The sequence below is a fragment of the Trichosurus vulpecula genome, chromosome 8 (genome assembly GCF_011100635.1).
Source record: "Trichosurus vulpecula isolate mTriVul1 chromosome 8, mTriVul1.pri, whole genome shotgun sequence".
NCBI lineage: Eukaryota > Metazoa > Chordata > Mammalia > Diprotodontia > Phalangeridae > Trichosurus > Trichosurus vulpecula.
The window spans coordinates 163145109-163162773 of record NC_050580.1 but is presented as its reverse complement, the minus strand read 5'-3'; the positions used below and the strand labels follow the sequence as shown (position 1 = coordinate 163162773).

The 17665-nt window shown below is 36.3% G+C and overlaps 1 protein-coding gene across 3 annotated transcripts in view; it reads right to left on the bottom strand.

The window, feature by feature from the left end:
• Positions 1-17665, bottom strand: part of NEDD4 (NEDD4 E3 ubiquitin protein ligase) — a 180267-nt gene that overhangs the window by 159918 nt on the left and 2684 nt on the right. For all 3 annotated transcript variants that reach the window (XM_036734932.1, XM_036734934.1, XM_036734933.1), the window contains exons 2-4: positions 10198-10271; positions 1205-1283; positions 1074-1112 (exon numbers count right to left, since the gene is read on the bottom strand). In XM_036734932.1, the coding sequence (XP_036590827.1) occupies positions 1074-1112; positions 1205-1283; positions 10198-10271 (192 nt within the window). The remainder of the gene's footprint in view (positions 1-1073; positions 1113-1204; positions 1284-10197; positions 10272-17665) is intronic.

The window sequence follows — 17665 nt, the reverse complement described above, 5'->3', positions numbered from 1 at the left end:
GTCAGGAGAGACATTTCCTCATTTCCCACCTGGCTACATTGATTTTTTACATCTTTGGTTTCCCTGGCAGCACTAATTTTGGTCTTTGGTTTTCCCACAATGTTCCTAAGCCAGGTACCTCCTCCAGGAAGAGGACTTCACTTTTCAGCTTTCTATTGCATGCTGTCTTCTCTCATTAGACTGTAAGCTCCTTGAGGGTATGGACTGTCTTTCTTAAAATTTGTATACCCAGTGCTCAGTGCATTATCTGGCATATAGAAGGCACTATAGTAAAGTTGAGGGGCAGGTCACCCTGACTCAAAACTGGGTGCCTCTTTCAAATCAGATCTATTTAAAATCTTCTATAATCTGTTTATTCATAATCTCTTACACTCTGTCCATTACAATCAAAATAATCCACAAGATGTTCCCTATGTGGCACATTCCATCATTCACACCTGTATTCTTGCACAAATTGTGACGATGAAAACTTCATTTCCTACTTCTGATCTCTTATATTTCATGATCTCCAGAAATTCCATCATTCTACAAAATGAAATCAATTCTGAAACTCACACCTCCTCAGTATTTGAAAAAATGAATATTCAGAGTTAATTTTTTGTTGTTTTTTTTTTTAAAAATAAGCTTCTCTTGAACATTGTGATAACTAATGAACTGGTCAATTTTTTTCTTCATTTCCACCTACTAGTTTTTGATAAGGTGGACCAAATACCAATTTGATAAACAGGGGAAGGTATCAAAATTTTTCATAATGAATAAGGACTATTTCTTTATCTCTAAAACTAAATGTTTATTTCAAATAAAAGTAAGAGAGTTCCAGTGTTCCAAAGAAAAGATTCCACTAATGACACATGCAAACTTTCTATGGTCAAATTAATTTGCAAACTACCAAATGAATCATTATTTTCAAAAAATATTTGCAAAATAGTTTAGAATTCTTTAAAGTCAGAATCCCCAGTAATATCTATTAAAATATTACCTTGGGAATTGAAGATTATAATATTGGCCTGGAAAGGTTAACAAAACCGTTGTAATTTTCTAATTCTAAGGAAATAAAATTCATTTATACTTACTCTGAATAATATCTCTTCATTCCACTTCGGATTCAAAGTCTAAAAGATAATAAAACAGTTTGAATTTTTTCATATATTGTCATCAGAAAATAAAATTTGTTTCATAATCATTAAATATATCTAAGCCAAACCTTTTTAGCAGTTTTTGTTTGAACAGTATTTAGAATTCCATTCGTAGGGTCATACAGCGTTACTTTCACATAAGGATCACTGTTTAAAAAAAAAAGACTGTTTTAACTATTGTTTTCTATAAATAAAGCACATTCTACTTTACAGAAATAATGTAAAACTTCATATATTTAAAATATTTCATCCAATACACAACTGCTAAATTTTACTTCTTATGTTTGAAGACATGGTTTCATATGACAAAAATAATTCCCAAAGAAATTATATTAAGTTTTGGACTTTGTTCAAATCTGTACTACTGTTTATTTGGTATAGTTTCTCCAACATTTTTGGATTTCTCATTCCTAACAATTATTTGTATGATTTCATGACACCCTGTTCTACCTTTACCTAAAAGGGCTGCATTACAATTATTTTTTTTAATCTACCATATTAGAAAGGCTTCGCTAACATACTGCATCTACTATCTGAGAACTAACCAAGGTAAGTACAGTGAAGTTCATCACCAGTAGGCTGGCCTCTAGGTCATGATAGCTAACATTTGTATGAGTTTTCTAGTTTACAAAAGTATCATGAGAGTAAAGGGTACATTGGGTAAGTCACAGGTTCAGTTTGCCTTTGTTTCCTCAACTATAAAATAGAGATAATAATAGCAACTACCTTTCAGGGTTGTTATGAGTATATAATGAAATATTTGTATAACACTTAACACAACGCCTGGCATACAGTAGGCACCATATAAATGCTAGCTATTGTTATTATTATTATTACAATTATCATTACAGCAGTCCTGGATCTATTCAAGGTGATTTCTTTGTATGGATCTTTGTTAGCATGTCAGGTCTCATGGTGATATATATGCTTGTTTGCCCTTTGCTGACAAAACATGGGAAACTTCCTTTATTTGGTTCCCAGTACTTCAGTAGTCTATGAAAGTAGAAGAAATGCACTCCTATCAGGAGATGTGCCCTTTCCCCATTGCCTATAAAAGTTAGCTGAGCTTCCCACCCCTCACATCCCTTACTATCAGACAAGAATGGGTGGTTGGTGTTGGGGGGAGCAGAGGGAGGATTTCCTCAACAACAGTACAGGTAACTTCCAAGAGAAGCACATGGCAAAACTCAAGAGAGGAATTCCTTAATCTCTAGTTTCTGGCTGTCTTCTTCTATCTGTTCTCTTTTCTGTGTCCATGAAAGTAGACTTTCAATGCGAGTTCAAGACTTCCTAAACTTGAGAGTTTCCTAAGTTCAAACATCTGGGCATCAGAACACACAAAGGGAGATTTCCTTAGGCATGTGCTCCTTCAAGAAGGAAGAGAAGTGCCAACAAAAAAAATTCCTTGTAACTGAAGAGTAAAGTCATGGAAGTTGAAGCAAAATATCTAACCACTCTTTCATTACTATGAGTTGTTCAGATGGTAAAGGTTCATGGTCAATGGTATGTATTTGTTCATCAGTCCCCTCACTAAGTGTCTTTACTTTCTGGGAAGGGTGCAGGGATTCTAATGGGCTTCTATTTGAACACTTCATACAACTGTTTTTGTTTGAGGTCCTTGGTGACCTATGCATTTTCTATGATGGGTGACATAAAGCTTATCACATACATGGGAACTGGAGACTGTTGGAGAAATCCATGGAGAAACCTAAACACAACTCACATCTAAGGTTCATTTTGGAGCAATCCAAAATGTTTTAACTCTAGGTGGAGGCAACAAGTCCCCAAATTAGACATGGTCCTTGTAAGCTCATAATTGTCAGGAGGAGAGGGTCCACTGATGATACATATATTATCTCATTTGAGCCTTACAACAACCTTGGAGATAACTACTACCTATTTCATCATTCACATTTTAACAGTGAGAAAACTGAGGCTCAAAGAGGTTAAGTGACTGACCTATAGTCACATAGCTATTAAGAGTAAGAGGGAAGGTTCAAATACATGCCTTCTGGACTCCAAGTCATCAGTCTATCCATTAAAATAAACTACCACTGACAAAAAGGAATAAATTATTTGACAACATCACCCATGAAACAAATATAAAATACAAAATAGTTCTCAGTTCTACATGGCTCCTACAATAATGACAAGAATGGTGGAGAAAAAAGGATTGAGTATTAAGAATCACAATAGTTTTTAGGTTGTTTATAAATATTATTTTAAATTGTTGGCACTTGAAACCTGATATCTTCCTCCAAAAACCATATAGTCAATATATTATTGTAGAAAATAAATCACATTAATAGTAGCATTCTTGCTATAAAAGAAACCAGAACATACAAAGAAGTTGCACCTAAATGAAAAGCTGGCTCAAATACTTCTGGGAAAAGCAAATAAAGAAATGGCAGAATATCTTCCATCCAAAGGCAAGAAGGAACATCATTTCCTAAGAAATCTGGTTATCTCACCTTCCCATAGTCATGAAAATATAAACATACTCATTTTAAGGTCCAACATCTGTTGCAGAGGATGAAGAGGCAGAGAAATTATATGAAGAAATCACTAAGATCCTTCAAATTAAATTAACACACACACACACACACACACATATAGCAACTCACTGACTTCTACGCAAAGGTATGCAGAAGGGAAGATAGTGAAAAATACTCTGGGCAGATGCGTCTCAAAATCAAGAATTCAAAGAGGATAAAGGCTCATAGAACATACAGTAGCTTCATGACTATATGGAACAAATATTTTCTTGAAAAAGAAAGTTGGAAAGCACTGGACATGGGCAGTATCAAACTGATAGCACAAAATGAAAACCGTATCTTGACAAATGATGGCTGGTTACCAATTTCTGACCTAGCTCTCTATCCAAATGTTCAATGTGTTAGAGAAAAGATCAAAATCAATACCAAATTAGAAGAGAAAGAAGATACACTGAAATTCTAATGGACGTGTTATCTCACCATTAAGAGTATTCTCTCCAATGATACATATTGCAACCCAATCATTCCTGCCCAACACTATGACGCTTGTTCTGAGTTCAACACAGAGCTCCTGCACCATGCTAGAACTTTCTTCAAGTTCTCTTGATATCTCAAGGATGAAGCAGGCAGACCATCCACTGGTTACCCTTTGCTCTTGTCATATGGCCAGCTTATCTCTTTCATTCATGTATTTCTTTGATGATATCTTTTACATTGCTCCTCCCCCAAACTCCATGCTTTTAATGCATTGCTACCTGTTCATACCCACAATGCAATTCTCCATTGCCCTTTGGGTGATTCTCAACTTTAGTTCTTCAGAGACTGTCCTGTTCCATGACTTGAAGCTACTTAGGAGCACTAGAATAATGTTTTTTAAACTGTACCTGTGATTTCACTGGTGTAGAGAAATCCTGGTAAGGAAATTCCTGGTAAGGAAATTCCTATTCCCAATGCAGACTAGCAACTATTATGCAATTTATCTACTTAGAGTTGTCTGGGAACAATGAGAGGTTAAGTAAATTGCTCAGGGTCTCATAGTTAGAGGTAGGACTTGAACTAAGGTCTTCCTAACTCTGAGGATACCTATCTATCCACTATACCATGCTGTCTCTTGTTATAAGAATATTAGTTTGAAAATATGGGCTTTGTTTCAGGCAGAAGCTTGTAATAATTAGTCAGAAAGTCAACAAACATTTATTAGGGGCTTTAACATGAACCAGGCACTGTGCTAAGCACTAGGGAAATAAACAAAGGCAAGAGTTTAAGGCACACATTGGGGTGGATTCTCTAAATTTGTGCATCTTGTGTTTCTTTTGAGCTACTTCAATTTTGCTTTGCTTACACTGCACAGCACTTTCTTTGCTGAGCGGTCCTGTGCCAGTATCTCCCATGTCACACAATCAATGCCAAAGTTCTTAAGAGAGACCTTGCGAGTGTCCTTATATTGTTTTTTTTCTGACTACTATGTGAACGCTTGCCCTAATTGTGAGTTCTCCATAAAACAGTCTTCTGGGCAAGCATATATTTGGCATTCAAACAATGTGGCCAGCCCACTGGAGTTGCTCTCTCTGCAGTAGAGTTTGAATGCTTGGCAGTTTAGTTCAAGAACAGAGTAGGTAATGGTTATTTGAAAGGGGAAAACATTAACAGCTGGTTTGGGGAAGGAGGACTGAGGCAAGCCTCCTGAAAATGAAATTTAAGCTTAATCTTGACACAAGTCAGGAAAACTAATAGGCAGAGGTAAGGAGACAGAGTATACCAAACAGTGGTGGCAGCCAGTACAAAGGCATGAAAACAATGTCAACTTCAAGGAGATGCAAGTGCTTATCTAAATCACAGAGTGAATAGAGATGAATAAGATGTTAATGACATTGGGAAGGTAGAAAGGTGCCAGGTTATGAAGAAATTTTCATGGCAACAGATTTCACATTAGATCCTAGAGTTAAAAAGGAGCCAGAAGAATTCACTTAACTAGTAGGACGACATGATCAGATCTATGATTTTGAAAAATCACTCTGAGAGCTGAGCAGAGGATGGAAAGGAATGGAAAGAGATCTGAGGCAGGAAGACTAATTAGGAGGTTACTGAAGTAGCCCTGGCAAGAAGTGAAGAGGACCAGAACTAGGGTCATCGCTAATGGAATCAAAGGAAAGCAACATATACAAGAGATGTTGTAAAGGTAGAAATGACATTCAATATGTGGGTTGAGTGAGATTGAGGAAAAAAGGATGAGACCAAGGTGGCAGTTCAGATGACTGTGAAGATGGTAGAGAGCAGGGACACTCGAGAAGGGATTAGGAGAAGAATGAAATGGTGAAACAATTAAGGAGGAACAGATTATCTGCCTAGCTGCAATGAAGGCCATGTTGAAAATAGGTAGCAAATTTGTATTGGGCCCAATCAGCATAGTTTCAGGATTTCCTCTAGATTTGTGCAGCAACACACGGATAGGAGTATAGGGAATGGATAGTAAGCATACTCCAGGGTTGGGGTTTGGCAAAGCATGATTCATAATTGGACAAGGGGGCAAGGCAGTCAACTGTGGAAGATAATATTGAGTTAAGGTGGTGCACAAAACAGTCATAATGTTAGTGGTCATTAGGTATGGGGGAAAAGAGAATGATAGAAGATTATGACCAGTTACAGGAATTTCAAAGTTCACAAACATAAAAGTTGAACAGCTGTGGGTAATGGCAAGATCTAGGGGTGGGAAACCCATAGCCTGGAGGCCACAGGTGGCCCTCTAGGTCCTCAAGTGCAGCCCTTTGACTGAATCCAAACTTCACAGAACAAATTCTCTTAAAAGGATTTCTTCTGTAAAACTTGGACTCAGCCAAAAGGCCACACTCAAGGACCTAGAAGGCCACAGGTTGCTTCCCCCCACCCAGAATGTGACCATCACTGTTTGTAAGAGTTGGAAAACTGTCGTAAAATGTACTATTATATGTAGGGCTTTCAACAATTTACCCAAAACTGCTCCCTAAAAATTTTTTTTTTAAAAATAATATTCTTCTGGTGATATTATGTGGTTGTCAATTATAGAATATCACAAACTCAAGAAAATAAGAACTGCGGGTTACCCAAAGAACAATGGAGAGATGTATAGTGGGTGTAAATAAGAGGCAACGTGGTATCAATGATTATTTGTTGGTAAGAAATTATATAAAAGATATTACGAAAGAAAAATATTCCTGGAAAAGGTCAGTGTTATAGTGAGGGATTGCATGACAGCTCCTGTGCTGTCCCGATATCCATGTAATATTAAAAGACTAGAGAAAGACCCTAGAACATTGAGGAGGTTCCTATGAAAGATTTACGGGAGAACATGATTAGGAATCTAACTGGACAAGAATGGGATAAAAATTGCAATGGCGAGAATACCCAATTCAACCGACTAGATCACAGATTCATTAAAACACTGAAGTATTTAACTAAAAAGACAGGGTCATCTCAAATCCAAGACTGGAAATCACTGAGCTAGCTAGCTTAACTCCCATTATTTCCTTATTTTACCAAACTGTGAGGAGAAAAAAAATTGCTAAAAGAATATAGCAATGAATACTCTCATTCAAATAAGAATACACAGCGATCTACTGATATGTCAAGTCAAGGTTGTCAACATAACCTATAGCTTTCAAGTGTCCAAGAAAAAAACAACAACAATGGGCATTTATGTCATACTTCATCACGTGGAAATACTTTATATATTATCTCCTTTGAGTCCTAGAGCAATATTATTATTCCCCTTTTACAGATGAGAAAATTGAGGCTTCTCGAAGAGGTTAAGTGAGTGGTTGAGAGTCCCCCAGCCATCAAGTATCAGAACCTGGTATTTTTCACCCTAAGTTTAGCACTCTATCAATTAAACGATAATTTCCCTAATTTACGTATTCCTTCTAGTAACTAGAAAGTATAAATTACAAATTCTTAAATACTATGGTTTAGTAAGGAAACATTAAAAAATACCATTTGACTAATCTGTCACCAAAAAAGCCATTTTACTATTTTAGTTATAATTAGTGAGAAAATTATTTGAAATTTTTCTTTTTTACTTTTATTTTTCAAGTAACAGGTATTTATTAACTGTCCCTCTCATTATCCCTGCATTGAGTAAATTTAAAACCAAAAAAAAATTCCTCAATGCATAGCTATGTAATCTAGTAAAATAAATTCACATGTTAACACTGCCCAAAATTACTTTCCTGCATTTTAAGCTCAGTACCTGTGTCTGGTGAGTGTCATTTTTCATTTTCATTCTTTCAGACTCATGGATTATCACTGCATTGCCCAGAGTTCTAAAAAAGTCTTTCAAAGCTTTCTTCCCCTATAATGTAATCATTGTATAAACTGTGCTCCTACTTCTGCTCACTTCACTCTTCAGTTCCTAAAGGTCTTCCCGGTTTCCTCTAAAATTGTCCATTTCATCATTTCTTATGGCACAATGTTACATTATGTTCACATGCTACAATTTGTTCATCCATTCTCTAACAGGAAGATACCTCCCTTATTTTCCATTTTTTCACTATCATGAAAGGAGCTGCTATCAATATTTCTGTACATGTAGATAATTCTCCTCACTGGTTTCTTTGGGCTACTGGTTTAATAGTGCTGGAGTTGAGTCAAAGGGTATGCACAGTTTAGAAACTTTCTGGGTATAGTTCCAAACTGCTCTCCAGAATGACTGTCCCAATGCACAGCACTACCAATGGTACACTAGTTTATCTGTTTTCCCAAATCTCCTCCAACATACGAATATGATAATTTTCTAACTTAATAGTTCTTTTTCCCTCACAACACAAGCAAGCTACTCATTAAATGAATGATGATTAAATGATTACAAATAAGAATTTAAGTTAAATTCAAAAGGAAAGATTCTCTCAATTTGTATACCACATTTGAGTTGACAAGGCAAAGACCAGTATCAGTGACCAGAGGAACCCAGCAGCATTTTATTTATATTGTTACGTTTATTGGTATATAATTGCTTTAATTTCAGAAGCAACAGATAGGGGACATGGCCTCAGTAGGAGAGAAGACAGTAGCAGAGAGTGGAGCATCTACCAGCGACAGTGGTAGCCTTGTAGCAGAAGACAGGGCACTAACATGTACAATGGCAAAAAGCAGGTCCGCTGTAGCCCATTGCTTACTGTAATCTAGAATGTTCTAGCCTCACCACATTGCTGCCAGTACAGTATCCAGTGGTCTTTTTACAACTCCTCCAGGGTTTGGAAGACCAATGGGGTGGCACTGTTGGATGGGAGCTTGCTTTGTGGCAATAAGGGAAAAGCCAAAGTGCTTAGCCAAGCCCCGCAAAGAGAAAGTAGTAAGTAGTCTCTCAGAGGCCTTTCATGAGATGAAGATGGTAAACTCTCCTCCCCATGGCCCTCCTACTTACATCGTTAGTACGGACAATTTTCCCTAATATGTGCTAAGGATCAGTGACTATGGAGGAAGTGTTATATGATCTTTGTTACAGCCCTGATATTGCCAGTGCTGTTTCTGTTTATGGTCATCTGTTTTATACTGAGTAAATCACTGTGAACTGCAAATATTTGGCATTATTCATCACAAACCTGATTATTTACACTTGGGCCTCTTTTCTTTCACTTTTAGTATTCTTTGCATAGTACCACATTGCCACACAAGTGATCTCTCTTCTTACCTTAACTTTCCTAAAGCATTTTGTCTGGATCCTTTTCTAAACCCCTATCGTCATCAACTTGGTATCACATTTGTTTGTTTACATATATAAGTAAAATATGTGTGTCTAAAAGAAGGAATGATATACATACAGGAAACATGGACATGATATACATATGTCATATGAGATATGGATGTTATATGCTTATATTCACATTGCCTATATCTATATTATTATATTTCATGTCTATATCTCATATCTATATCTATAACATTCCTTCTGTTAGACTATTAGCTCCTTGAGGGCAAAGACTGTTTTTCATCTTTGATCTCCTAGTTGCTAACACTGTATTGTAAAGAGTAGGTACTAAATAATACTTCACTACTTCAAAGAGTATTTTCATCAACATGTGTATTCTCTCTATTGACACAAATGGCAACCCTTATATAAATTAGTAGATGGTCTTCGAGACTTGCTATAATAAAAAAAATTATCACTCTAAGACTGACCTAACGAAAAACTTCTCCAAATTTAGCTCTGTTAGTCCTTAGGCAACAGACATTCAGGCCATCACTAGGCTTGAACACTTTCCATCCTTTTCATACCCAAGGCCTTTTCAACTTGGCAGGCTCTGCTGGCAAAGAAGAGCCAACAATGGCTCAAGTCAAAGTGGTAAATGAAAGTTTCCATCTACTATATAGCGTTTGCCCTGAGCTAGCTTCTATTATGCCCTTAAGGAACCAACATCACTTCCTTGCCACAATGAGGTATAAGAGTAGGACTTAAGTGAGGGTCTTTAATAAATATTGACTTACTGAATTCTAATTAGCACTAATATTTTGTAATCACATCATTAATAGGAATTTACAAAAAAGTTAACACGTAAAATCTCTGGAAAATGTCACCAAAATTTCTGTATACTTACCTAGCTCCCAAGAGATCCTTCTTCGTCAGGCCTATTCCAGCTATAACTTTCACTCGCACGATTCGTGAATTTTCCTAAGGTAAAGTTAAAATTTAATTTTTCTATGTGGACTTTTAAAAAATTGAATAGCATGTTTGTCAAATATATTTAATAAAATAATTGAATTAAAACCACTCAGAAGTTTTATAGAATTACTTTGAATAAAAGGAGGTTACTTGACTTAGTAATTTCGTCATTGTTGTAATTTTTCAATTTCCACCTCAGCAAATCAAATAAAACTATTACTGTCTGCAAACTTTACATGCCCCCTCTATAGTAATCTATTAATTGAAATATAAATCTTATTCATAAAAGAGGCAGCAGCTATATAGTAGTTAGAAAAGCAGGCTCAAAATCACAGATCTGGGTTTAGGTCCCACCACAGACACAATGGCTATGTAAACATGGGCAAGCAAGTCATTTACTCCTCCCATCTTCTAGGAAACTCTGTGAAACTAAAAATTGCAGAGAAGGTGCTGAGCTGCACTGGTAGTGGGAGTTTCCACATCATGCTGTTCCTTAGAACAGTGAAATCACAGGTTCAGTTTCAATCCCTCTTCCAAAAGCAAACCAAAACAAAAAGAGCCAAAAGATCACTGAACAGAACCAGACAATTAGCAAGGAAATGTTCAAATTACACAAAGAACAACCACTATTACCAGATTTTAATCCCAAACTGAATAAATCTCTATAGTGTGAAATCACATTTGTCAATAATATTAGTATTATTTACTAGAGGTCTAAATTTCATCTTGTCTCCCGATATTTCCCTCAGCTAGCCCTACTAATAGCATTTGCTCTTCATTAGACCCTAATTCCTTTCCTTAGTTTCTCTTTCTCTTAGTTTCCTTTTTCCTTTCTCTTCTCGGCCCAGATAGAATTCTGATCACCTAAAATAACAAAAGATCACAGCAGAGATCACAAAATTAAGGCTAAATGACAATTAAAATGGCTAATGATTTGTGGGGAGATATCTTGCAAAAATAAAAGAAAAAAGCACCAATTGGAAAGGCATCATAACAGCATAAATCAGTTTTAAGTGAACAAATGTTTTAGTTTGGCATCTAGAATATATCTAAGTTCCAAGTTTTATCAATTAATTGCAACCTAATATGACTATTGCCTTTGTTATTTCAAAACCAAAGTTCTCTGTCTTTGGCAGATGGTTCAACCATTTTCCAGATCATTGTTGCTTTAGGGTTTTTTGTTTGCTTGTTTGTGGGGAAGGGTGGTGCCCAGTACAAGTAAGCATTCATTACCTCTATTCAGCTGCTTCCTCAGCTGCTTCTTCAACCCCAGCTCCTAGTCAACACCTGTTTTCTTTCCACTTTCAACTGGGCTACAGTGACTTAAATGCAAAGATTTCTGGCAACTGCCATAGACCTGACAAGCGAACAAAACCACCTCTAAATCTTTTAGGGATTTTTTTTGGTCGTTTTCCCTTAGGGTAAAAAGGCACTTAAAACTCCAATATAAAATTCAAAAAAAAATCTAAGGACTAATCACTATTTTACATTCACTTTACATCCCTGTCTCTGTTTTGTCTATTTCACTAATGCTTACACATAGACTCTAATCACCCACATGCACAGAGAACTTAAAAGATTTTCATTCTGAGCAGCTTTGATACTAGCCAACATACTAACAAAATTCTTCTCCTGTTCTACATTGGTCTACATTTTAAGAGTGAAAAATAGAGACCAAAGAGAGGGAGCTAATGTTAGTTAATAATAAAGCTAGTAATGTAACATGTACAAATCATGTTATGAAATTTAGATTCCTAATGCCTTCTTTTTGTGTTAGTATAATTTCATCAAAGTGGGCATTCTCATAGTGGGGCAGATCACAAACCATTTATACTTTTTCTGTGTGATTTCTGGACTTACCCGCTCATAAACCCTCCAAAAATCTGCACAGCTTCCTTTAGAACAGGGATTCTTATTTATTTATTTAATTTTAGTTTACAATATTCAGTTCCACAAGCTTTTGAGTTCCAAATTTTCTCCCCCTCCCCCCTCCCTAAGACGGTATGCAATCTGATGTAGGCGTTACATATATGTTCACATTAAACAGATTTTCACATTAGTCGTGTTGCAAAGAAGAATTATTACAAATGGAATGAACCATGAGAAAGAAGAAACAAAACAAAACAACAAAGAATGGAGAGAGCAAATAGTATGCTTTGATCTGCATTCAGACTCCATAATGCTTTCTCTGGATGTAGATAGCATTTTCCATCATAAGCCTTTTGGAGTTGTCTTAGAACCTTGCATTGCTGAGAAGAGCCAAGTCTATCAAAATTAGTCATCGTACAACGTGGCTGTAACTGTGTACAATGTAGAACAGGGGTTCTTAACCTGTGGTTTGGGAGCTATTTTGTTGGTGGAGCAACTGGGGTTAAATGAGGGCCACACAGTTATTACGTGTCAAGTGCCTGAGGCTGGATATGAACTCAGGTCCTCCTGACTCCAGGGCCAGTGCTCTATCCGCTGAGCTACTTAGATGCCCCAAACTATTTTTTTAAAAGAAATATGCTGATAACTATATTTCAACGCAATTGGTTTCCTTTATAATTTTACTCATCTAAAAACATTATTCTGAGAAAAGGTCAGTTAGTCAAAAAGCATTTATTAAGTGCCTGCTAAGTACTGGGAATATAGAGAAAGGAAGACAGTGGCTGCCTTCAAGAAGCTCACAATTTCATGGACAAGACAACAAGCAGATAAATACATACAAATAAGTTATGTACAAGATAAACTGAAGTAACCCCAAGAGAAGACACCAGAATTAGGAAGGTTTGGAAAAGTCTTCCTCTAAAGCATGGGATTTCAATTGGGACTTAAAGGAAACCAGGTAAGTTAGCAGGCTGTGGTTAAGGGAGAGAGTTCCAGACATGGGGGACATCCAGAGAAAATGTCAGAGCCAAGATTTATGGAATAGCAAGGAGGCCTGTGTCAATGGATTAATAAGTAAGGGACAGGAAGCACTGAAGGGCTTTAAATCCCATAGTGAGGATTTTATATTTGATCTTGACAGTAATAGGGAGTCACTGGAGTTTACTGAACATAGAGGTGATATGGTTGGACCTATGCTTTATGAAAATGTCTTTGATGACTGAATAGAGCATAGATGGGAGTAGGGAGAGACTTGTGGTAGGCAGACCAACAGGCCCAGGCATGAGGTGATGAGGGCCTGCACCAGGGGGTAGCACTAACAAAGGAGAAAAGAGGGAGTATTTGAGAGAGGCTGCAAAAATGAAATCAACAGGTCTTGGCAACAAATTGGATATGGGTAGTAAGAGACAGTGAGGAATCAAGGATGATACCTAGGTTTTGAGTTTGGGGGACTGGAGGGATGGTGGCACTCTCAACAATAATTGGGAAGTTTGGAAAAGGGAAGGGTTTAGGGGGAAAGATAATGAGTTCAGTTTTGGACATGTTGAGTTTAAGATGTCTATGGGACATGTTTGAGAGCTCTGAAGAGCAGGTGGAGATGTGAGACTGAAGTTAGGGCTGTATAGGTAAATCTGAGAATAATCAGCATGGAGATGACAATTAAATCTAAGGTTTGACACCAGACTGACCCACAAAAAACAGTTAAGAACTCTGACTACAGATATTTTAATATTTCCTGGCTCATACCACAGCACACGGAATATTGATGATTTTTTTATATACCTTCTGGCATACAAGTTATAGTTGGCAATATGCAGCAATCTACTCACATGAAACACTGGTGTCTCTTTTGCCCTTTGGGTCACCCACAATTTTGATTCTTTAGAGACTATAGTTACCCCATAATTCACAGGCAAACAACATCATCAGAAAATTACTGGTATTAAAAAGATGGATTTATGTGCTGAGGAACAATCTGGAATTGTTAAAACATCCTATTCAAATTCTCAAATGCAACCCAGCCCATTTACTGCCTTCTATTCGATTCTCGGTCCAACTCATTGACTGTGCCTTTTCAAAAGTACTAAGGGTTAGCCATCAAGTATGAAACAAAAATTAATCAATATTCCTACCTTAAACACCTGATTTTTTCCTGTGCAAAATGCCTGGTTGATCTCCTGAATGACCATGTATCTCACTGCAGTGGCCTTATAATGTTCCATGGCAGTGTGTTATCACAAAATGTCATCTTCATATTGCATTATGTAGAGAACCTCACCATGATCAAGGGATCCCTCTTACATTTACACTAAGCACAGGATATTTGCCATGACACCAATAAACACTTTTGGAAGGCATATGTCCACCTGCATATTGATACTAAGAAGATCACTGAATGAAATTTATCTTTGTGGTTATATCACAAAATTTTATATTATTTTAACATATATACATACATACATATATACACACATATACACATATACACACATACATACATACGATACATATATATGGGAGACATCTGCCACCTAGATATAGTAGATAGAGCTGGCCTCAGACCCAAGACCTCGTTGGGTTCGTGTTCCCCTTCTGACACATACTTGCTGTGTGCCCTTGGACAAATTACTTCAGCTCTTAGTACCCTAGGAAACTCTCCAAGTTGATATGTGGCAGAAAGGGCGCCTACAACGGTAGAAGTTTGCCTATCTGGGAGTTCCCTGTACTGATGAAATCACAGGTCCAGTCCCTGTGCCTTATGCAACACACAGAGTCCTGAGGTGGCAGAACTTGACTATGATGGTCATCAGCAATAACTAATAATATCTAGTATTTCTATAACACTTTAAGGTTTTTTGAGTGCGTTACATCTATTATCTCATTTTATCCTCACAAACAACTCCCTTGTCCTACTGGGAATATTACTGCCATTTTATAGAGGAGGAAGCTGAGCCTCAGAAAGGGTGATTTGCCCCCAGATATTGTTTAGGGCAGGTCTATCATAGCAGGGTTCAAACGAGCTATCCAGTGTCTAAATGTGGCTCTCCTTCCACTATACATTACGACAGAAATACACGGATTTATTCCATTTCACATCCATTCATTATCCTCTTTTAAGTTTCATCTTTGGGCTTTTTGGAGGCTCATTTTATCCTCAACTTCTTTCCACTAATATTCCATCCTCCTCTGTGTTTTCCCCCAATGTTAGTGATTCCTTTTGCTTTTACATCACATTCATTTCCAAACATACCTTTCTCTTATTCCTTCCACTATGTGGAGCCCTCCTAAACAATTTTAGGAAAGTTTAGCAAACCAACCCATGTAGGGACGCTGTCTGAGGGTGTATGCAACACTTCCTACTCCCTGCCTGTGCCGCTCCAAAGGAAGCAGTGTTTTAAAATGATTCTCTGGGGCCAAGCTCAGTGCTCATAATTACACAACTGTCAGTTTCATTTTATTCTTCTTTCCATGTACATCGCTGCAGTCAATCTGCATATTGTTTCCCTAGTTCTGCTTACTTTATTCTGAAGCAGTTGACATTACATATGTATTCCTGTCTAATTCTTCATCTTTGTTGTTTCTTGGCTTTATTTCTTCTGCTTACAAAAATTTTGCTGACTTAGTTTCTAATCTATTGTTTCTATACGGAAGACAGACACTTCTGCCACACAAGCACATTTTTAACAAATTAACATAGACAATTTTTCTCTTTGACAATTTGTTTGATCTATTTGCTTAGCTATGTATATAGATTACAATTATGACTTGTGAACAAACCAAGCAATTTTTTTTATCAACTTCCTCTGCTGTTTCTTAGCACAAACATACCTATAGTTGTTTTGTGATTTTTTTTCTCCTACAAAATAGTATGGGACATACATGAGTAACAAATACTGCTTTTATAAACTAATTCTCGAACTATTAATAGTTACTACCATTTTGAAGGTATACAGTCAAAATTCTTTGATAGAATTGCCTAGCAAAAACACTTCAATTAATGTAATTATATTACTAGCTATTCCATGCATATAATCTGTATTACTTTAAATTTCCTAATTCTAGGAAAATATGTCTAAATTTCAGTCACTGCTTTATATTACACTTAAATATTTAGCAGAAAGTTCTGAAAACTATATTATAGCTCAAATACTTTTATGAAAATTCTAAATAATCTAGAAGACTAACCCAAAACAATGATGAAGGAAAATTGATAGTTCTTAAAGAGATAGAAATTTGCAAACCATATCCTGCATCTCAAAATGTTTAGCTGCAACCACTTGTGAAAGTAAATGTCTATTTTTAAAATCACTTCTTAAACTTCTTTGTTATACTCTCTGTACTTTTCAGGTTGCCTGTTTTTACCCCCCCCCCCCAAAAGAACTTCCCACCTAAAAGAGGTTCTAATTATTTTCCCTCAGGATACTTTTTCCCCTTGTGCCATTCCATTACTTCACTAACCTCTGTAGATTTGACATATATATTTAAAAATATTTTAAGTTTAGGGAATAGTCAGCTCAAGAACTTTTTTTTAACTGTTGTACTCCTTCTTTCTTATTATTTCTAGACTATTCCAGCCCCAAACAATCTTCTTTTCCCAGTGTACAAAAACTTTCTAAAAGAGAGTAGAATTAATAGAGTTTATCCAATTTCCAGGTACTTCTTTAAGCATTATACACATGGACACAAATATACAGTTGAGAAATGAAATTAATCATCTCTTTCATACTAAATAGATTATTTTACAATTTCTAAACATTGGTACTCTTATTGTGAAGTGCTTTTCTTTTACCTTTCAAAATCATCTGAAAAGGAACTTCTGGGAGCTCCACAAAACTTAGGCCCCTAAAAAATTAGCCAATAGCCTACAGTGATCTATTTATAAAACTTTTCTAACTGAATATATTATTTTCAAATCCATATAATTAGAAATCAGGTCTATTCCTAAGATTTTTGTTAATATAGCTTTAAAAAATGTTCTATTTTTTAAAACAAAATGTCCTTAAAATATTTTCAAATTGTTTTTTAAACATGTCTAATAATTGATGTTTATCCACTCTAGTTACTTCATTTTTCTACAATGAATATACACAGTCTCCTCTAAACAGCACTACAGAAACCTTGGCTGAGTTTCTAGGGTCAAGGGTGAGTCAGCTACAGCCCTCCCTTTCCCTTTGCAGGTCAGTGTCTCCTACCGCCATCACTCCCTACAATTCAACTAGACAGTTGTTGTAACAACAAGTACAACCTCATCATCAGCACTTTGGACTGAAATAATTTTTAAAAAATCACACTGAATAAGAAGTGCTGAGTATTTTGGTTCATTTAAAAAAGAAAAGAAAAACAAACTTCAAGGACACTTTAATACAATCACACAAGAGGAGGCTAAAGTGTTGATACTACTAAAGCAAAGAATCACCATGACTTCCTCTAGCTATCTATGGCACTGGAGAAAAGAAGCTCCTTACATGGTTCAAGTACTGCCTCACTAGGTAATGAGAGAAAAGCAAGCAGTCCCTTTCTCAATCTTACTCTCT